The sequence below is a fragment of the Pipra filicauda genome, unplaced genomic scaffold (assembly GCF_003945595.2).
Source record: "Pipra filicauda isolate LSUMZ 115617 unplaced genomic scaffold, ASM394559v2 scaffold267_size1258537_pilon, whole genome shotgun sequence".
Classification (NCBI taxonomy): Eukaryota; Metazoa; Chordata; class Aves; order Passeriformes; family Pipridae; genus Pipra; species Pipra filicauda.
The window spans coordinates 640310-662240 of NW_024104384.1; the positions used below are offsets into that span (position 1 = coordinate 640310).

At 45.3% G+C, this 21931-nt stretch overlaps 1 protein-coding gene and 1 long non-coding RNA gene across 2 annotated transcripts; one reads left to right on the plus strand and one right to left on the minus strand.

Moving 5' to 3' along the window:
• Window positions 1–9034: 9034 nt before the first annotated feature.
• MYOT (myotilin) lies at window positions 9035–21633 on the plus strand. Its single transcript, XM_027736130.2, has 10 exons — window positions 9035–9147; window positions 10942–11544; window positions 13309–13459; window positions 15859–15960; window positions 17958–18007; window positions 18596–18728; window positions 19211–19418; window positions 19877–20042; window positions 20521–20654; window positions 21043–21633. The coding sequence occupies exons 2-10, from the start codon at window positions 11108–11110 to the stop codon at window positions 21213–21215; spliced, it is 1554 nt and encodes a 517-aa protein (XP_027591931.1). The 5' UTR covers window positions 9035–9147; window positions 10942–11107; the 3' UTR covers window positions 21216–21633.
• Window positions 14636–18591, minus strand: LOC120323457. Its single transcript, XR_005563925.1, has 3 exons — window positions 18575–18591; window positions 17936–17991; window positions 14636–14662 (listed from the first exon to the last, which is right to left on the minus strand). It is a non-coding gene; the product is annotated as an uncharacterized LOC120323457 (long non-coding RNA).
• Window positions 21634–21931: the final 298 nt, after the last annotated feature.

Here is a 21931-nt window from a genome sequence, read left to right on the forward strand (position 1 = left end):
ATCAAGAGCAACAGATAGAACTGTGAAGGCCACGGGTGGTCCAAGTAGATGGGTAACTGTACCTGGGGCCCTGTGCTCAGGGTTCAGGGTAACACTGCAGGTTTGAATGGGGCACACAGTGATGTGTTCTCATTTTAACCAGGCAAATCCAGCTAGACTGCAAAATATCCATCACTGTAATCAGGTGTGACTGTTTTGGAGAGTGACAAAGCAGAAAAGAGAGAGAACAGATCTCAAAGGGAAGTAAAGATGAAATCTGTAAATGTTTTATTACCACAATGAGCTAATAAGATCTCAGTAACTACTTCTTTTGTGTCAATCCAGTATGCTACAGTCCTCATGCAGAGGGATCCAGCACCTGGTTTATGGGGTACCATTTTCACTTTCACTAGAATAACAAGGGTTTTCTTTAGACTCTTCCAGCCAAATGCAGGAATACCCTAACTCCATCATGGAGCCAGGTTTCAGAGGTGACTTGGGTCTTTTACAGAGATCCGTATCAACAATTTTGATTAAGTGTCTCCATGTTTTGAAGGTGACCTGAGCCTAACTCTCAAATATTCAGGATGCTTCTATTTTCTCTGCACCCGCTCTCCAACCAGCATATGTTCAGTTCACAAAACAGAGTCATCTCTGTGTTGTAAGGAAAAGGAGATAGTTCTAAACACACACTGCTTTATGTTTGTCTCTCCAGGTTCTTAGGATAAATCCAAAGGCTAAGCCTCCTTGCAAGTCTCAGCATCCTGTCAGGGCCAGAGGAATGTCACAGTAAGTATAAACATTATTGGATCGAGTATACTCATACTGCTGAAGTCTCTGGTTCCCTCCTGCCTTGTTTATTTTTCCACACACACTGGGAAAAATCAGAAAGCCACCAGTGTTTTGCTGTCCACTGGTTCCTCAGGCAATGCAGTCTCCAGCAGACAGAGTTACACCCCTTTAATTCAGCCTTATCTATTGACCTTCAAAGAGCAGGCTACACATGTTTTAAATTATTATTTACAGCATTCTAGAAATATTTTGCAAGGATCAGCTCAAGCTCATCTTCAGCAAGTGACTAAGAGACAAGGGTCATCATGAATATCAATATCTGGGCCCCAAGCTCTGGAAAAGGGCTTTCTGGCTTGGAACATTTCCCGGTCAGAATTACCAAGAGAAGTGATGGAGCAGATGACAGGGCTGGAAGTGCTCAAGGAGCTGCCACACTTCAAAGATTCACTTCAGAACAGATAGTTGGTTTAGAACACACACTTGGCCAAGAGCTGGGGAGGTCAGAACACCTAGAGGCAGACTTGCACCTTAACTCAGGGTGGGAGGGAAAGAGCTGATAACCTGGATTATTTCAGAGAAAAGATTATAAAAAAAAGACCAGTGTCACAACAAAACAAACCCAAGCACTTCATTTGCATATTTTATGCAAGACACACGGTTTCAAAGCTAAATGAGAAAGACATTAGTGCACATCAATACTCCACCATGGCACAAGGACTACAAATATTTGATCATCTTAAAACTGCTTTTCTTGCTTAATCAGAGGCCTTATTGTAACCTCTGTGTCAGCTGAGCTGCAAAGTAGGATGTCAGGACAGAGTACCAAAGATCCTGCTCATTTCTCTACGTTCAGCCTCACTGTAGCTACCACAGAAACCACACAAGCCAGGAAGCACCAGACCTGGGATCAACTAAACCACGTCAGGATCTCTGTAGAAGGGGACAACTACTGGCAAGCAGCATTCATCTTCACATAGAGACTGCAAGATGTGGGCAAGTAATTGCCTTAAAGCTCTAAGCAACACTTATTGGTTATCAGCCCCTCTTCCTGCTAACTTGATGCTCACAGGCCAAGGAGTTATTTCTTCTTGGAGCACTTGAACAGAGGCCCTCCATGGGGTATTTATCAGCCTGGGTCATGAACAACAGATAAAACACTCTGAATCTTCTTCTCTTTCAAAGTAAAGTGCCAGCCACACAGCCAGGTTTGTGCCTAAGGAGAATTCAAGCTGTAAAAGTCCCCTTTCTTTGCCATCCAGATGCAGAGTCCCTCGGCGAGCCTGACCGGGTCTGCCTACGGGAGCACGCCTGTGTTCACAAAGGTAAAGAGCACAGGCTGCCTGAACAACAGAGCTTGCTCTGCAGCTACCAGCACTAGATTGTGGGTTTTCTTGTTCCATCAGAAGCTATTTCTAGGCTGGAACATTGGTTCATGCACAACTCAAAAAAGCCAACGTACTTCGTTGGTGATGACTATCAAATTAATGCCTTAATTGGTAAATGATCCAGACAGAACTATGTGAATTCATCTTATTTGTTTCCTGCAGGGGAGGCTGAAGTGGAAACCTCTCACATAGTAGCTTCCCTTATAATGTTACATCAACTGGAATAGATGTTTTTTCCTGCATTTGTATCTTTCTTTAACTGCACAAGTGAGGCTTTAATGAGCACTGGTTTACTGGTGAAAAAAACCTCCCCTCACAACTCACTGCAAATGCATTTAGAATTAAATCAACTCTTGTAAGTAAAATAAAAATAGGGGCATGAGACCATCTTCTTCCCTGAAGGATGTATCATTTCCTAATAATTGCTTTAATGGGGAAACACGTAGACCAGACATTTAACACAAATATTTTTCTCCTCCAGGGTCTGCAAAACATAAGGGCTACGAAGGGTCAGTTGGTGGTGTTTGAATGTCGAATTCACTCTACACCCACCCTACAGGTTCACTGGTACAGAGAATATGATCAGATCAGAGATTCTGCTGATTTCCGAATCCTGCGAAAAAGTAGGTGCTGCTACGTCTGCTTGGTGTCATTTCACTGGGACAGTGATGAGACAGGAAGAAGAACTGCTATAAAAATCAGGAGATTGTAGACGTTCGTAGAGGCAGAGTTAAGTTTACAAGTATCAGATGACCTGAAGTCACAGGCTGGACAGAGTCTGCACTTCCTCTGGCAACGCATGAGAGGGTCGGGCACAACGGGAGGAGATTCCACGCTGTTAGTTATTAATGACAGTCCTGCTGAGCCATGGAGGCATTGTCACCATGTATTAGAACTACTGATGGACTCAGGGGGAAAAGATATAGATATATAGATAGATAGAGATAAATTTTAAACAATTTCTGATTCTCCCAGGCATGAGGCCAGAGCTCCAGCGTGCCAAATTCACAGCAACTAACCCCAAAGTCAGAGGAGCTCTTTCTATGTCACCTCAGTGGAGAAGTGTTTGTACCCCCAGGTTCCCCAGCCAAACCTGAGCTTTCCCTATCCAGATGGAACTTCTCTTGATGGACACAAAGAGAGATGGTTCCTTTATAACCAGGGTGACAGCTGAGGTGGGGAAGGGAGTGAGGACTGAAGGGCTTTTTTTCCATTCTGGCCTTATAACCATTCAAATTTTTTCTCTCTTATTTTGAGCAGAGGCTTGTTCATCAGCAGTTCCTGGTAAGTGCACTGTGCATGTGGTGTTAGACATTCCACCAGTTAATTACCTCACACTCGGGATTTCCCACCCAGATAAAACAATAATGTCCAAAGGGTGGTCAGAAGACAACATTCAGAGTCAGACCAAGAGCTTTCAAGTTCCTAATTTTAAAAAAAGCACCCAAAAGGCCCTGAGTTTTTTCACAACACAATGAAAAAGGTATCAACCCTCTTTAATTAAGTCAGTGAAGACTACCCTGTGCTAAGGGAAAACATATCCACCATTCTGAATTATAATCTTGTATGGGGTTTAAACTTGTGCAAGAGAAGACAGAATTTAGCAAAAAAAAAAAACCCAAACCCCAATCAGCCAAAAAAAAAAGCCAAAAAAACCCCCACAAAAAAACCACTACAAAAAGTGTGCCTTGTTTAATTAATATCACAGGAAAAAAAGAGTCTTCCTTCATTTTTTGTTCCTTCTGAATCCCTTACCATCCTATGCCCTATACATCACTATTTTGCACTTTACTGATGCCAAGCCTCATCACTAAGTCACACTCCTCCTGCAAGGACCAATTCCTGTAGGTTAACATTTGGCTCTCCGGTACAACATCACACCTGAATTTGTTATTTCAGAGGAAGTCTGCACCCTGGTTATTACAGAAGCTTTTCCAGAAGACTCTGGAATATTTAAATGTGTTGCTGAAAATGAATTTGGATCTGCAGCATCCAGTGCTCATCTCTCTGTTTCCCCAGGTAAGCGCATGGATTTCTGTGTTGGGCAACTAAACACAAAAGAATTTGCTGCAGCTCAACACCAGGGAGAACCACAGATATTTGCCAAGCAGAAGCCAAACCCAAAACAATTTTGTTGGCTCAAGAGAAGAGAAATGCCCCAAAAATGCAATCTTCTTGGGTACCTCTCAAAGTTCGATGCTAGTTGTTCTGTGGATCCCTCTTCTACCTGGGACAAGGATGACAATGTGGAGATGATGTTCCTTCTCACAGAGGAGTCTCATCCCTGTGCTTCATCCCTTCAGGGATTCCAGCGTGGCCCAACACATGGGCTGTGTCTGTACCTTGTTTATTGTAACACCTGACCTGCTTGGCTTGTGCTGAAGGCCACCTGCAAACAGAACAGCACCTTTCATGCATCCCAAGCTCAGCAGCCCTGGTGAGAAGGGAGGGTTGGCTAATGCAGCTGGGTAGGTTTTGGTCTCTGCAGAGCCCAGGCAGGCTGAGCTCTCATCCACCTGCTCAGACATTCCAGTCTCCTGCCCCCCTGTTATTGCATGTGTTGTGTTGGTGAACCACCACCGCTTCCTACCTGACTTGGGGACAATTCTGCTTCCAGGAGCAAAAGAGCTGGAGAGCTTTTCAGGTGCTGCCCACAGGCCAGCTGTGCAGGTCACCATGAAGAAACCCAGCTTCCCCAGGAACAGCCAGGCAGGAGCCAAGGACCGAGGGGCATCTGGCCTCCCATCCTACAGCCCAGAGACCCCGGGGCTGGGCAGCCGAGCAGCAGCCACCAGCTTTGGTCAGATGAACTCCAAGGGCCAAGCTGAAGACTTTCATGGAGCTTATGAAAACTCCCCTCGGGCTTCACCTCTGCGGTAAGATAAAGAAAAAAAATCATATCCCTGGGTTAGTTTTTTACAACACTTAGGGGATGAACTCTCCAGTGATTCAGCTGCAAAGCTCCAGTGTCCCTTACCCTGACAGGGGTTCCCACACAGTCATCTGAGCTGTTTGCAGGTGTAACAATGGCAATGTGTAACAGCAGCCCAGCTACAGAACAGCACAGGCTCAATTTGACAGAGTGTGTCATTACCCAAAGGCTCAGGTAAGTGCCTGATGGCACTGTCAGAACAGCCTATCTGTAAGTAATTTAAAGACATCACCCCAAATCATAGCCTGTAGAAGACCTTTGGCTCCACAGCAGAGCACAAGACAAAGATCACAATACCTGGGAAACATCAGGGTACAATTCTGTTGCCACCTCCTTCATCTGTAGCCTTGGCCAATGGCATCACCTCATGTTTCTGTCTCTTATTCTGAAAGACAGCAGTAAAACTCAAGGTGCTGGTAGCACAGTGCAGATGGTACCTGCAAAACACCTGTGGAGGGGAAGTACTGAACCAGTGACACACTGGATGGAGTGAAAACTGTCCCATGGCATGGCAGGGACACTCCCCACTCAGGAGATGAGGAATTCCCCACAGTAATGAAGTGTTGCATCTTATAACAGGACTCGATCCAATTTCCGTCCCAAGCGCAGCTCTCAAGTCACTGTGCACTTACTGCATTATCAGTTACCGTGTTTGATTTTTCCAGAGAAGCAAAACAAGTTAGAACACACATATTGGCAATGCCATCCCCATTTCTGTAGGGTTTCTCAGGGGTTTAGAGGCAAAAAGGTGACCTCAAAGGGTGACAGTTCACATCAGACATCCAAGCCCAGCAGAGGAGTTTCCTCAGCCCTGTCTGTGGCAGTGGGAGCTCCGAGGCAGACGTGTGGCTCCTCTCCCAGCTGAATTCCAGCCTGGAACTGCAGTGATCCTGTTACAGCGTGTGTAAACGGCTGTCCGTGACAGAGAGCATTCCCTGTGGTACAGATTATTTTCGGATGTGCTCAGCCATTTTAACTAAACCGGTTATTTTAACAATTCTGAACATCCCCCCCCTCCAAATTTTACTAGAGGAGAGATCATATTTCAACATGGATGTATCCATGCACAGGAATTATTTCACTAAATCACTGAGTAAAACTGGGTTTGCTTAAATAACTTGCAGATCACTAAGAGGAGGCTCTCAGTTTGGCTTCCATGAAATCCAGGCTTGCTCCAGGGAAATCAGCTGGGACACTAAAAAGACCTCACTGCATGAAGGGATATATCATGCCATCAAAATCAGCTATGTAATAGCTTTTTAAAATATAAAACATTAACTAGTATACAGAGCTGCAGATTGCTTTTGACTGACAGCAGTGCTGAACCAGACTTTGGACACATCTCAAGATACAGAGTGAAACTACTAAAATATACCCATCTGTGAGCATTTAAATATCTTTAAAGCCCACAGACTTATTGCCACATGCTTTGAAACATCGTTATGAACGGGACACAGCATTGTAAATGTTGCTGTTACCTCAAACTCAGCAATCGTGGCTAATGACTGGCTGTAAAATAAGTCTTTTTAGTCAGATTTAGCACATAACTCTCTCATGTAGCATATGTGGTTGCAATTGTATTACCAAAGGCAAATACCAACAAAGACAGTGATGACAGAACAAAGCCATTACTGGGAATAACTATAAAATGAACAAAACCCTTGTACTCTTACTTCTCCCAGTTATTGCTTAGTAACAGCCACTCCACAAAAGCCAGAAAATGCAAGTCAAGAAGACTCTCACTACTCCTTTCTGAGCCCTTTATACCTGCAGATTACAGTGTGTCCTCCTCAACAGCCTTAAAGGAGCAGAACAAAATCTATGCTGATTATTAACTTCATTAAAGGAACTTAATCCAAGCAAAAGAAAAGGCTTCAGGCACTAACTATACTGGCAGGCCTTTTAAGTAGCTTTTAAGTGTCCTTAATAAATAAGCAAAATATTCTTAACTCTCCTTCTAGACATTTTTTCCTGCATGACTCAAGCAACTAAGGAGAACCTGATCAGTCACAGCAAGTCACCATTCTTAGAAAGTAAACTGAAGCAGGACAGAAAAGCTGGTTTCTAACACCTCGAAGTGCTGGGCACAGCACTATTAAGTTACTTGGCACGGGCAATGAGATTTATTCCTCTGCTTTTATCAGTTCAGCTTCCAGTTCTTTCTTTTTTTTTCCCCTCCTACCTTCTGTTCCTTCTCTTTCACACAAGTCGTCCCCCTCGTGTCCAGTCTTTTAAGTGTATAAAGCTGTCCTTAAATTGGTGCCTTGCAGCCACCTTTAGTTCTGAACTAAGCACACTGCACCCTCATTGAAGTCGGTGGGGAGTCAGGGAGCCTGTCTGAGCACACAGCCTGACCTTTACCATGTTCACAGCTTCCTGCAGGGCAAACGATCATCCCACGGGTACCTTTTCTTTTTTTTAGTACTCACTCTGCGCAAACTACCGATTTTTAATTTTTATTTTTTTTACCTCAAAAGCAAATAACTTCTCCAACAACTAGGGACACACTCCCTCCCTTAATCGCTTCCACGAGGAGGAATTTAAATAAATTAGCACTCAATTAACACCTGCTATGTAAGTTTTAGTTCACAAAAGCTGGCCGCTGTTTAATACAAACACTAAATGTGGATTAACCTCTTGAAGATCGCTGTGCTGACAGACTCAAGGGCACAGTGAAGGGAGAGAGGAGGAGGCTGAGAGCCCACACTCAGCCCAGCTGCAGTACTTTCAGGCTTGGGGTGCTTTTAAACAATAGGCAAGAGTTGCCAGAGTATAATTAAAATACTTAAAACACTATAATGTTAATTTAAGATGCAATTAGGCATTGAACTGTTGATTAAAAAGGATACGAATCACCTAATCTGCCACCAGGATCTGTTGCTGTGCTGGTGAAAACACCATAGTTGCATTTTTTTAGTCCATGCAAATAGCTGTAATAATGAACATAGACATAAAACTATAAATATTTAACATATTTTTATCGTATATTATTTTTGTAAGTCTGATGTTGCTATTCAGTTTGTGACTGTTCAGACACATCCATGAACAGTGCCACTGCTCCTGACAGCTCTGCACTGGAGCGGGGTGGGGGTTGCCCTGGGGCCGGGGGTACTTAAACCACGTTTAAACCTGTCTCTGGAGTACTTTATTGCCTTTAAGTGCACAGCCTTGAAAGCAGAACCAGGGTGTTACCACTACACGGGCAATTAGTAAATGAATTAAACAAGGAATTTAGAATCAGAGAGTGGTTGTGGTTGGAAGGCACCTTAGAGATCACCCAGTTCCAAATCCCCTGCCATGGGCAGGGACACTTTGCACTAGACCAGGTTGCTCGGGGCCCCGTTCAGCCTCGCCTTGAACATTTCCAGGGATGGGGCAGCCACAGCTTCTCTGGGCAACGATTTCACTGGGATAGCGGAGTGGGATTTAGGGACATTAAAACATACTCCAGCAGTCCTTCCTCGCTGCTCCCTGGCGGTGCTACGGGCAGAAAAGCTGCTTTTCTGCTCAAAAGCTGTCGCCTTCAGTCCTCTCCCTTCTCCTGCGGAGCGAGAGGCGCTCCCGGGAGCGGCCGCGCTGAGCTCCGGCCGCGTCCCCTCGGGACGGGACGGGACGGGACGGGGAGAGCCGGGGCCGGCGGCTCCTGCCCCCCGCCACCCCCAGAGCTCCCGGGGGAGTCCCCAGACCCGCAGCGGGGTCCGGGAGCGGGGCCAGACCGGGGGCAGGAGCGAGGTCCGGCCGCCCCTTCCAGCAGCGCCCGGACCAGCCCCTGCGAGCGCCGGGCGGTTCCACCGCTGCCCCCGGCGGGGGATTCGCTGCCCGCGGGCACCTGCCCAAAATCCGCGGCTCCGGCCCTGGGACGAGTGTCCGGGCAGTGGAGACTCTTATTGTGACACGGCGGGGTTGGGGACACGCGGGTCCCGCGGTGTCACCGCTGGCTGCACATTAAAGCCTCCCCGTAACGCCGCGCAGAGGGCGGCTATGACAGCCCGGCCCGGGGGATGACCGTCCCTGCCCCAAATACCGCTTAAAGCCCAGGTGACAACTTCTAGGCTGTAGGTAAGGTGCTTGTTTGGGTTTTTGGTTTTGTTTTTTTTTTTTGTTTTGTTTTGTTTTGTTTTTTTCCCACGTCACTTTTTGCTTCGAGGCTGGTTAGGGAGGTGGCATGAGGGACTGCAGCGCGCCGGGAAATGCTGAGGTGGAAAGGTGCCTTTAAGGTGAGGTGCTGTCAAAGGTAACAGAGGAACAGTGGAAACAGAGGAAAAAAAACCCTTTGTTTTTTGGTGGGTTTTTTTTGTTGTTGTTGTTTGCCTTTTTTTTTTTTTTTAAGCAAGCTGTCCCTATTGTTACTTACTGCTGTCATCTCGTAAGGTCAAAAGTCTCTCCGGATTTATTTTTTTTTTCCCTCCCGAATCAAGGTGGAATGATTTGAGGAAAACGGTAACTTACCCCTCGCTGTGAGAAGTGACACTGTGGGTCGGAGCTTGCTGTGCTCTAGAAAACAAAGTAAACGCTGGTTTCTGTGCGCAGCCTGTGGGTAAAAGGAGAGTAAAAATCTGTACACAGGTAGTCATATAAAAAATGGGATAAGACTCAACAAGTTTTCTGCATCGGTGAATGAGAACATAGTGTGGACATGCTCCAAAAATTTGAGCCAGCTTCGAATTCCAAGAGCATGACAAGGGGAAAGTTAGGGAATTTTTACTATAAAGCCTCTGTTTACATACAGTTAATGTACAACTATTATTGATGATCACCTTTAGGAAATGAAAGCCTTGAATTTTTGAAATGAAAGTGATGTCTTCAGTTATGTCCCCCCATGGGGATTTATGACCTCCTGGAGCCCTTCTTTGGGCTCTCCAAGGAGAGGAATACAATATACTGGGTATATATAGCAGCAAAAACAGCTGATCTCGGTGGGGCAAGATTACAATTTTTTCCAGCACATGTAACTGGGTGGATTTATATTCTCTTTTTTTTTTATTAGTAGCTTTATGTTTATTTTGGGGGATTATTTTTTTTATCCTGGAGCTGAAATTGTTTGTTCGTTTTAACAAGCTTGCTCAGCTCAGTCTAATGAAACCTTCCTGGGTGTTTAGTTGATGGAAAGCCCAGGTTTAGATATCAAGCACCTGCAAAATAAATGCACCCATTATCCTGCAGCTAATTGTCAGAATGACAGTAGTAGGCTGAACAGCAAGTCTTGGGAAATCACTTCAAATGGAAAAGCACAGTCCTTGGCATTCCAATCCCAAATCTCAGTTGGATATGAAAAGCTCTGAATTAAAAACCCATTAAAGAAGAAATCAGGACACTTGGTTTCAAAGGTTTAGTTTTAGGATTAAAAGCAAGTGGAACCTGTTTCATGCTTCCCTATGGTATAAGGAATTTCTCAGCACAAATAGCCAATTCTCTGAGGAATAGTACATTTAGTATTTTGACAGGGCATGAAGTAGAAGGATCCAGGGATCTTTAGCTGAAATGATATGTGGCAAATTACCTTGCTTAGCAGTAGTATCCACAGTTATCTGCAGATTTATGCAGGTGGCAAGGGGTCTTGATAAAACAATTGCTATTTATTCAGAGTTTACTGGGCTCTGGCATATAAAAGCCACAGTGAACACTGTGCCTGAGGCAGACAGACTGCATGGCTTGTTACTGTAATCCAAAATGTTCAGACAGTTCAGGAATAGTTCTAATAAATCCTAAATACCTTTATTCTAGGCTCAAGCTTTAATTGTCAGTTGCCTGAACCTCCTATTCTTTGGATTGCTAATGACTGCTCACGACACAGCATTTTTGTGATTCAGCTTGTGATGTACAATTTATTTTATCTGTATTGTCTTCCTTAAGGGAAAATCCACACCAGGAAAGCCTCTATTCTGCAAGGCAAGGGTTCCATTCTATCCAGGAGCCCAGCCAAGAAAACTTTTGTGGCCTACCACCTAGTTTTTACCAGCCACCCATCCAAAGCCAGTTATCACCAACAAAAACCCAGGACAGCCGCGAAACCTCTCCTATGAGTGTCCCCAACCTCCCATCCGTTTCCTCCATGTGCCAACCAACCATGTTTAACTACGAACGTCCAAAACACTTTATCCAGTCTAAGAATGTGTGTCAAGGGCAGCAGCAGCCTCCAGGACCCGCAGCCTCCGCGGAGTCGAGCAGAGAGATCAAACAGTCCTCCATCCTCATTCAGCCTCGCAACCCGAGCGGGCAGAAATTCTCCTCCTCGTCATCGCTGAGCTCTTCAATCACGCTCTCCTCGCCTTCCTGTAGTGCCCCCAAGGAATCCACATATCCCATCACTCCTGCATCTGCACAGTCTCCTGCTAGCTCATCATCTGGGCAGAGGCTTATACCCATGCCTAACCAATCCCCCGCAGCATTCCTGTGCTCAGTGCTCCCCTCGCAGCCCGACTATAACAGCCAAACTCCTTCTCCCATGGAACCTCAGTAAGTATACACAGCCTTCTAACCTCCCCCTGCTTCCCTCCGGCCTGGCCTCTCCCGTGCACTGACCATCCCAAATCCAACCACCCCACGAAACACCAGCTGGGGCCAAAGCCAATGGCACAGCTCCCACTGACTTGCCGTGTTCAGGGCAGGACTCTGCAGGAGTCGGGTTAGGAGGCTGAGCTTTGCCCCTGGTGACTGCGTGGGAGAGATGGGTGTCCATCAGGAATTAAACTGCACAGCTGTGTGGGTTTTCTGGAGTCAGTTTGAGTAGTTTAGTTTGATTTGAAAGAAATCTCTTAATTAGGGTTATTCAGAGCAGAGGATTGACACCCATCTCAAATTAATTTCCTCAACGAGCATGGCTTATGAATGGGGAGATGGGGGAAGGCAGTAGTACTTCCCACATATAAACAACTGGGAGAATTGTCTAGTAAGTCTCAGCAGTGTTTTCAGGTTCCACATCATGGTGAGACTCTACACTCACCTACAATACCCTTTCCATTAATCATACGTGCAAACAGAAAGGCAGCCACTTGAAAATATTACCCCTTTAGACCAAAGACTAAATTCTTTCCTGAATATGTATTATATCATTTTGCCTTTGGGCTGCAATCCAAATATCTCCCAAGGTCAGTGAGATCTCAAAGGGAGCTGGGCCTTGCCTTCTCACCAACTTGTATTCCTGCCAATATTAGCTGGAGGTCCTGGGGAAAGTCAGGGCAGAATATGCACAAACACTCAACTGGAAATATTAGAAAGGTGATAGGGGCAGGGGTCCTGCTGGCCTGGATATAAATCAAGGTTTAAGTGTCAGCTTGCATTCAGGTAACCTGAATGTTTCTGGGGGTTTTCTGAATCACAGCACTGTGGGAAGAGGGAAGGTAAGACAGACCGGGTGAGCTGGGGCTCTCAGGAGTGTTTGCTAAACTCCTGCAAGAGTGTGGGGCATTAGAAACACATGTGGAGTGACTGCTGGAGTTTGTGTGCATAGTGTGGGGTTGTTTGTTTCCATAGCAAAGGGTGTGGGTGCCTCACTATGCTTTTCAGATAAGCTGCTCTTAAATGCAACACCCGGAGAGTTGAGGAATTATTTTCCCAATCACGTTACTAATGGGCAAACAGGGACATGAGACATATTAATCTGTTGGCAAATTATTAAAGTTTTTAAGTTATAACTTAAGCAAGTTATTAAGTCCAAGCCGTGCTGGGAGTATTCCAGAATTATAACCCTTCTACCCTGCTCTAATGAGCAGAATTCCCAAGTGACAGGGGGAAGAGGATTTTCAATAGAAACAATTTCTGAACCCAAGTGCAGCACACGAGGGCTGCTCATCACAAACAGGGTCATAGATCCTGTCAGCACAGAGTGCTGTGACCTCCAGCAGACCTTTGCAACCCCTTTTGATGGATGCTCCTCTTTTCCCAGAATCTTTCAGAATCAAATGTACTATCCAACTCCAGGAGTTGATCATGTCTGTTGGCTATGGATTACAGGACCAGGATATGGGAGGGGCACGACACAGGGATGCTGAACAATGAGTGTTGTGGGAGGACACTCAATGACTTGGCTATGCCATGATGCTTCCCCTTAAGTTTTTGATACCCGGCCTGGCCCATTCATCTCCCAGATGCTTTATGGGTTCATTTGAACCACAGTTTTTAGGAGGCAGGTTCGCATTTTTGTGTGCATTCAGTGAAGCTGCAGCAAACAGCCCAGCAGGCCCACGGGAGTAACTTTGTTTTCTCTTCCTGCACGAGCAGTTACTCCCAGCCAATGTATAACAAACAAGCCAGCATCAACTCTATGCAGAAGACATCAGACCAAGAAATTAGAGGAACAAAAGAGGCCCTCATTCAGGACTTGGAAAAGAAACTCCGATGCAAAGACAACCTTCTCCAGAACGGCAACCAGGTAAGGGAAACCTGCTGGTTAAAGAGACATTTGATGGGACTCTCAGTAGTGCAAGCAGAGATGAGTTCTAGTACCCCAGAGGCTGGAGCCTCCAAACTGAGCTAAAAGGAAAAGGAAATGCAGGAGCAACACTGCCCAAACACCTCTACTCAGAACCTCAGCAGATCCCACGAGAGTTCTTTGAGCCATTTACAAACAGAATATTCTTTCAGGGTGATGTGGCTGAACTTTTCCATTAGAAAAGTTAAAAAAAACATCTCTTCCAACAGCAACTCCATTTCTAATCATGGGTCAGGGGTGGAGAAAAAGGTGTGGTTTAGAAAGACTTGCATCCAACCTCTTCATTTCCCAGCACCTTTTCACAGTTATTTTTGGTATTAGAATGCAAATAGCTGCTCTGGTGGGCCAGACTCAGCTCAGGACCAAGAAGGCCCTTCCCAGTAGAGGAGCAGCACATGGGCAGTGCATGATGGAAGCCTGAATGTGTGGCAAGAGAGATGGTTGCTGTGAGTGTGTCTGTGGGCATTTACTGTGGCAGCTGAATGTCTGCATCTCCCCTGACTTTGGTAAGGGATGTGTTGACTTCTGAAAGCCATTTGATACAGCAATGTGGCTTTGAGCTGCTATTGCCTTTCCCTCTTATCCTGCAACCAAATTAAGTCCAGGCTCAACAGAAAGGTGTGTGTTTAGAGCTGTGGCACAAATTTAAACTCTCAGTTGGGGATCCTGCTGAACATCATATCCACACACAACTAGAAACCCAAGGAGAACCCCTCAGTTCTGCAGATATGATTACACCCTGGCTTTCAACACTGGGGTTAACAAACCACTCAAAATCATTAGAACTTGGTGAAATATTGGAATATTTGAAAGCTCATTCTAGAGACTACCACCACATATGGTAAACTTCTTCGATTTCTTTTTATATGAACAGCAACAAATGAAAGAAATTACGTGAGCTTTTATCATAAAGTCTGTCTCCTATAAGAAGGCCTCAGCCTCAGCACTTAATTATTTATTCTGCAGAGGGGCAAAATGCAATCCTCTTTACCAAGGAAACCAAATCTGGGAGAAAAATTTGCTTACCAGTAGGGAAGCCCATTGCAGCAAGCTAGAGTGAACAGGTCTGTAATGTGGGAACCTTCCTGCAGCTGGAGGCAGACTGGTAAAAGCCCAGTGTTTATAGGTTCCATCTTCTTTCCCCTGAAGCAGAAAGGAGTTTTTTCATTATCATCAGTGAGAACACATTTGTGTGTAATTTTAAATACTGAAGGGGAAAACAAATAGGTTAAATCTGACTTAATGTGTTCCTAACAGGAATGTCCTATCTGCTGGGAGAAGGCTTGTTGTAGCAAGTCAGCTTTTCTTCCCATAGGAAGCCAGGCTAAAAATAAGGCTTATGCAATCACCACTCTGTGTCCTCCTCCCCTTGTCCTCCAGCAGCGTCTGACCCCACTGGCCAATCTCAGCCACACTTGATACAGACGTAAGGACTCAGGGTTATTAAGCCCTCACAGGTTTGGCTAAAGGTCTCGTGCTCTCTTCTAAAGAAAAGTCCCACAAGCCTCCCCAGCCTTTACCTACCCAGCAGACACACACACACACACACACACACACACGTCTTGTTCACAGCAGAAATTCAGCCCGAGTTTGTCCGCACGTCACAAAATCCAAACTCAAACTTTGTGGGCAGAGAAGTGTCAGGTGTTCTGGTGCTCAAGGGAGTAACAAACTCTTCTAAAGTAACCCAGCTGACAGAGCTTGAATTTAACTCTGCTCATTTTTATCACTGTGTACCACATCTATTTTGCAGGAACTTTCTGTTTCGTGCCTGAAATGTGTCCTTGCCTCCCCTACACTCAGCACACAGCATTTCAACCAGTGGATGCTGCACTGGCATAAAGTTCCCTCGTGCTTTCAGGAGTAGTGCTGCTCCCCTCTGGCTGTGTCTGCTTCTGGTGTGGCTCTTGCTTTTTTGGGAGCAGGGGATGCCAAGCATCCATCATGCCTGTAGCTCCACAGCTGAATGACTTGGGAAGTTTTCCCAGTGCTAACAGAGAGGTACCCTGGGACTTAGTCTGGCTTCTGAGGATGATGCCATCAGTTACCCATAAATAATCCCAGCAGAGAAAGAGGAGGAGTGGAAGGCCACAGATGGCATTAGAGAGGCTTTGATGAACAGGCAGTTTAATCTTTTCTGCATTTCAGTGCTGTATATATTGAGCTGACTTCAGTGGGCATCACAGACCGCAAACCCTCCGGGCCAGACGTGGGGCTTCTGTTCAGCTGCTGCTTTTATTGACAGCACCCTGAATTCGTGGCATATTAATGTGCTCTTACAAGCTGATCTGAAATAGTAAATGGACTTCTGACTAGAATTCCTCTCCACTCTGCTTTAGAGATTAACTTATGAAGAGAGAATGGCTCGCAGGCTGCTCGGACCAGTGAATGCTGCCTCTGTGCTGGAAACACAGAGTGAGGACAACATGCAGAATGCACAGGTAAATGAGGACCTGTCTCTAGAACAAGGATTTCCTGGTGATTGTGCTGTGACCTGCTCCTACCTGAATGGGGCAGAGATGGGGGTTGTTTGGTACCAGTGTGGGGAGGGGGCGGCTCTCCCTGGCAGAGCTCTGTACAGGAGAGATTTGGGGCTCTGGGGGGTGGTAGGAGAGGGGGGGAGAATTTAAGCACCATTCCCTTGCTGGGCCTGATCTGTAGGAATGACCTCTCCAGGGAGGAATTACAACAGCTGCTGCACAGCCTGGGACACCCTGGCTGTGACAGGCAGGGAGCAGCACGGGGAGGGATCCAGGTACCCAGTGCAGGCTTGGCCAGGAGAGCAACATTACACCTGTCACTGACAATGTCAGATAAGTGGCATTGGCTACAAGAGGTCAGGGCCTTGGGGTGGGATCAGATGGGCTTTAGCCCTTCTGGGGGTCTGCAGTCATTGAGAGAAAGCAAAGCAGTTATTTTAGCAGCCCACATGCTGATAGACAAGAATCTATTACTAATGGCATTTTCAAAAGAGTTTCAGTTGGAGACTTGCATCATTTGCTGGTTATTCAGGCCGGTTTGAAGCTCTCTTTGGCACTTCTGTGCTCAAAGTTAGTGGAAATGTCCATGGTATGGCACTGGGTACCTGTGCAGCCAAAGAAAACATCCCTCCTGCTGCTGCAGCAAAGAGCCAGGAGCAGGCAAACACCTGCCAAAGTGCAGTTAGCAAAACTCCTCCATGTAAGAGACACTTAAGATCACAGCAAGGGAGGAATACACAGTTTGAGCTATTTCTCCCCAACAATCATCTGGCAACAGTAGGCAAGAAGGGAAAATTATGGATGTCAGACAGCAAGGGAAGCCTTATCCTTTGCAGAGAACAAGGAAGCATTCAGTCAGAATAGGATGACTGACAACTTTTCGGCATGGGTGAAATGCTGCTTTAAAGAAGAATATTGGAAGCAGAGATTGGCTCATGTTTGGGATATCTTATTCCCATTGTTCAGTCTTATTTTTAAATTGATTCATTCAGCCTGCTGATTCCTCAGGAACTTAACTACACAGTCAGTTCATGTAACAGATCATTAGAATCATCAGCAACTTCATCACTACAGCATCATTTCACAAGACAAGTAGTAACTGTACAGAGTAAGTGAGCAGATCCAGGCAACTGCCTTTGGACTCAGCACTGAACTCAGTCCAGCAAAACCCTCGTCCATGTAACACTTCCCCTGAACTGAAGGCTGCTTTGTGCTTGAACTTTAAACCCAGGCTTAAATGTTCCTCAGGACTGGGCTGCAGAGCACAGAACCAAGCACTGGAATGGCTCAATGCAAACACTCCAGAAATTTCCATGCAGTGTTTGCTCTCTCTGACTCCATTGCTAAAACGAGGCGCTGGCAGCAAACTCTGCTGCATTTTCCAAACATCCAGGCTCCTAACAGGAATCAATCCTGGGTACTTTGGCAGATTTAGTCATGTGATTGTGGAGTTGTCAGCAAGCTTAGTTGGTGCTGTGATCTAGAAAGAAAAGTATTTTCCAGCTCAGCAAGTGTCCATGGCTGTTGGTACCATATTTAAGTGGGCACAATACAACGCTCCTGCCAGCGACTCCTCTTCTATTCCTGCTATGGGGAAGGACACTCTGTACTTAGCTCTCATTTTAGACACTGCCAGTAGTACTGCTCCTCTCTAACAAGGGTTACTGGCTGGCCCAGAGCCTCGTGTGCCAAACCAGACTGCACCTCTCACCTGTGCAGTGATGAGAAGTTCTGCCCTTCTATTCATGGCACTTGTCACTGTCATGGCAAAGCCTACGCTGAACACAGAGGGTGTCAGGTCCTGATGCCACTTCATTCACCTCTTGTCCCAGTGACTTCTGAAGTACAGTCAGTTTGCTTTTAAGCAGCAGTCAGTATAAAAACTTAAAATGGCTTCTTGTTCAGTTTATAGATAAATCTTTGTAAGTGAACTCACCTCTCCTCTTTCTCTTTCCAAGCACCAGAATGCAGAAAACGTCAGGCTGCAGGTTCCTACAACACATGTAAGGTAAAGCATGAACTTTATGCTATTCTTCAAGACTTTATTTCAAATGTTTCTAGGCAGTGTTAGTTTAACTTCACTACTTGTCCCTTTTTCTAAAGTAGTAATTACCAAACTTTCTCACTTCCTTTCAACTAAAATGCTGCTGTTTGTGGATGGTTGATGATGCCTATGATCTTAATCCAGTGAATTCTAAGCATAGCACTGAAGGTTTAAAAACTCCATGCACCTTGGGAAAATACTCTTTGTATTCTAGAAGGCTAATTTCTACTCAAAGCAAGGGCTGAGAATGCAAATGTTGAAACACAGCATGACAGAACACAGCCTCCACAATTCTTGTCAATTCTTTTGGATATTAGGCCAAAGATGAAGGTTATGCCTCTGTGTTGAATTGAACAACCTGAGCAAGAGAAATGGTTGCTCAAAAGCCACACCTTGCAGCTGAAAAACCAACCAGAACTGTAGTTTTGGATTCCTGAATGTGTCGTATTGGATTCCTAAATGTGTTGAGGGACTCCAGCTGCAATCAGAGCTTCAGTGTCATTTGTGCTACGGTAACTTTTACACAATTACCTGTTTCTGTCCCATTTTTAGGAGCAGACCATCCTCAAGAGGAGATGAACGTGGACATGACTCAATCCAGGAGAAGTTTTTCCAGCCCCGTTTCACACAAGTGCCTGAGGATGTGGTTATTGAGGAGGGGCGGTTCTGCAGGCTCGACTTCAAAGTAACACCAACTTCTCCCTTCCCATTCCATTCCCTCTTGGGGTTTGGGGCGTGGAGAGAGGTCTCTGAGCCCAGAGCACTAATGGCAGGTGGTGCAGGGTCTCCCTGTTTGATGTAAACCAAGAAATAGGAGATGGCCAAATGTTTCAGCATTTTCCCTTGGCAAATGTAAATGGAATTAGCTGCGTAAGAATACGGTGAAAGCTAAATATTGGTAAATGTGGATCACCACAGATCTCCCTGGGAAGAATGAATATTAATGCTCTGCTGAAAAATAGGCATTTTGGCAGGGAACCTTGTGCTTTGCACTGGGATTCCACTACTTCAGTGGACACATCCTGGACACACACCCAGTGAAGTCTGTCTAGGACCAGCCTGCCTTTAATGAGTCTTCCCTGAAGCAACTGTGCCCTTGCTGGAACAGACAAGGTTTTTATTACCTTAAAGCTGTTCAGCTCTTCACTGCTTTCCTCTCCCTCACAGGTGAGTGGGCTGCCCACTCCAGATGTGATGTGGTACCAGAATGGAAGGATGGTTCATCAGGATCAGTTCCATAAAATGATAGTGTCAGAAAAGGGATTCCACTCGTTCATTTTTGAAGCAGTCAAATCATCTGATGCAGGGGCATACGAATGTGTGGCTGTGAACCGTGCAGGAGAAGCATCTTTCACAGTGAAAGTGGAAGTAATTGGTAAGACTGAGAGCACTGATAATTACTTGGCAATGCCTTCCTCTCTGCATTTGGGACATTAAACAATTAAGAAGCAGAGGGAGCCCTCCAGACATTCAGGCTCAAACAATAACAAACACCTTATCTTTTCTAAGGCTATTTTAATAAATATATCTGAGATGCCACATTTCTTCAAAGCACTTATAGCAGGATATTTAGACATAGTGGGATGTCCAGAATTTAATTTAATTAATGTCGTTAATCTCTGAGGGTTGATAACATATATTAATTGACTCTCCTTCTAAAGTGGATTGTGTTTATTACACCCTTATGCTCCTGGGAATTGCCTGCAGGCTGAGGAGATGCAGTAAGGAACATGTGTCCTGCTGAAGTTAGCATTCTGAAATCTTAAAGCCTGAGTGTGATATGAGCATTCCACGCTTCCAGTAACTCCTCCTTATCTTTCCTCTTTAATTTAGCAAAAGAACATCACATGCCTCCAACTTTCATCTTCAAGCCACAGAGCAAAAAGGTTTTCGAAGGAGACACAGCCAGGCTGGAATGCCAGATCTCTGCCATCCCAACCCCTCGGATTTACTGGAAAAGAAACAACGAAATGGTACAATATAATACAGACCGAATAAGGTACCCCGCTGATGAGTTGGCCGTTGGTGTGTTAGAAAACAATAACCGGTATCTGTTAATTCAAATTTAAAATGGGCTGGTTTCTAAAAGCAGCAGGCTGGAAAGCTGGGCCTGCCCCTCGTGTGCATGGCACCAGGGGCACAGATCACTGTGCCGGGCAGGAGCAACCCTGAGAGCCTTGTTCTGAGGGCACAGAAGTGCCCAGATGCATGCCCCTGTGGAGAAGCACAGCTTTAGGACGGAAACGTGGAGTGTTTCCTCATGCTCTGAGGCTGTGGGGCTACATGACACCTGAGCTGTGTCACGATGTGAATCACTGGTGGCTCGTAACACAAAACACAGCATTTGTGTCTGCACAGTTTGCAGTGCCCTGCAAGAATTGTTCTGGGGCTTCCTCAGCGTGTAAACTGACTCTGATTTCAACATCTCCCCTCCTTCCCCCTCAAAGCACTGACACGCGAACACCTTCATTTTTCAGCTTGCTCCATGACAACACCGGGAGGATTTGCCTCCTGATCCACAATGCAAACAAGAAGGACGCTGGCTGGTACACTGTGTCTGCTGTCAACGGGGCAGGAGTGGCCACGTGCCACGCCAGGCTAGAGGTTGCAAGTAAGTACCAGGTCACAGTGCCACAAAAAAGTGCACCTGTATTCAGAACAGGCCCTCAAGATTAACCTCAAGAAGCTCAGACCGCTGGGAGGATTTCTTCCCAAAGATACTGAACTGGACAGAAGTAACTATCCTGTGAAAATCTCTTTTGTTTAGTACCAGGACACTGTGCTGTGTCCTTTGCCCTGTTTGAAGACTATAATTTGATTGGCACCAGGAAGGAGGGTGAATTTAAGTCTCTGGTGTCTGAGATATGGGCTTGTGTGTTAAATTCTTCCCAGGGGTTTGTTGGTTTATGCTGCAAATTAAAAGCAATTGGGTTGCTCTAATGTGGGTCTTGCTACAGTCTGGGAAGACACTGAAAGAGGCTTTTTTTATTCTATTCCAGCACATGCAAATAAGCCACTTCCAGCCCCAAAGCAGTTACGGGTTCGACCAACTTTTAGCAAGTATTTGGCACTTAATGGAAGAGGACTGGATGTGAAACAAGCTTTCTCACCAGAAGGAGAGTTTCAGCGTTTGGCTGAGCAGTCTGGACTGTATGAAAGTGATGAACTTTAACTGGAAATGAAGAGGAAAACTCACACCTATAAGAGACAGTTACAACATAGATGCAGTTAATTGGTGATTGCTCTAATTAGCAAAATACCTATCTACATATTTTTACTTTGACTCTTGCACACTCAGCTGTTCCCATTTTACCCTGTTAGATTTTATTTATATGGTTTGGTGACTATAACCATTAACTGAGTATTGCATTTGAACTATAAAGCCTAAGAAAGCAGGTTAATTAGTTTTTGCAAGCGTGGGTGGGGTTAGTTCCACCTGTGCTTGGTTACATGCTAAGGTAGATTGGTTTGTACTGCTTCTCTAATATCACTCGTGATAATATCAGAAGTCTGTACTGTCTGAATACTAAAACCAAATAGACTAGAGTGTTTTTATGAGAATAAATTAGAGGCAAATAAAATTTTAAATAACCAACATCAGCTGTGACTCTTCCTTGGTCTGTTAAAAGCAGCTTTCGGGTGTCTGGCATCAGCTGCAGCCTGGGAAAGATGGATTCTTACTCTGCTAAACCTTCCACTGGTCCCCTCCTCTGTCTGCTCCCACTGTCATTTGTCATCTGACATCTATAACCTGTTTAGTATAGACTAAATGCTGACACCCCCTTAACACTAAAACATGTCAGTAAGGCAACAGCAATATTTCTTCTCCTTGCACACTTGACCCAAAAGCTGTCCTATATAATATAAATCATTAAGGATACCATGTTT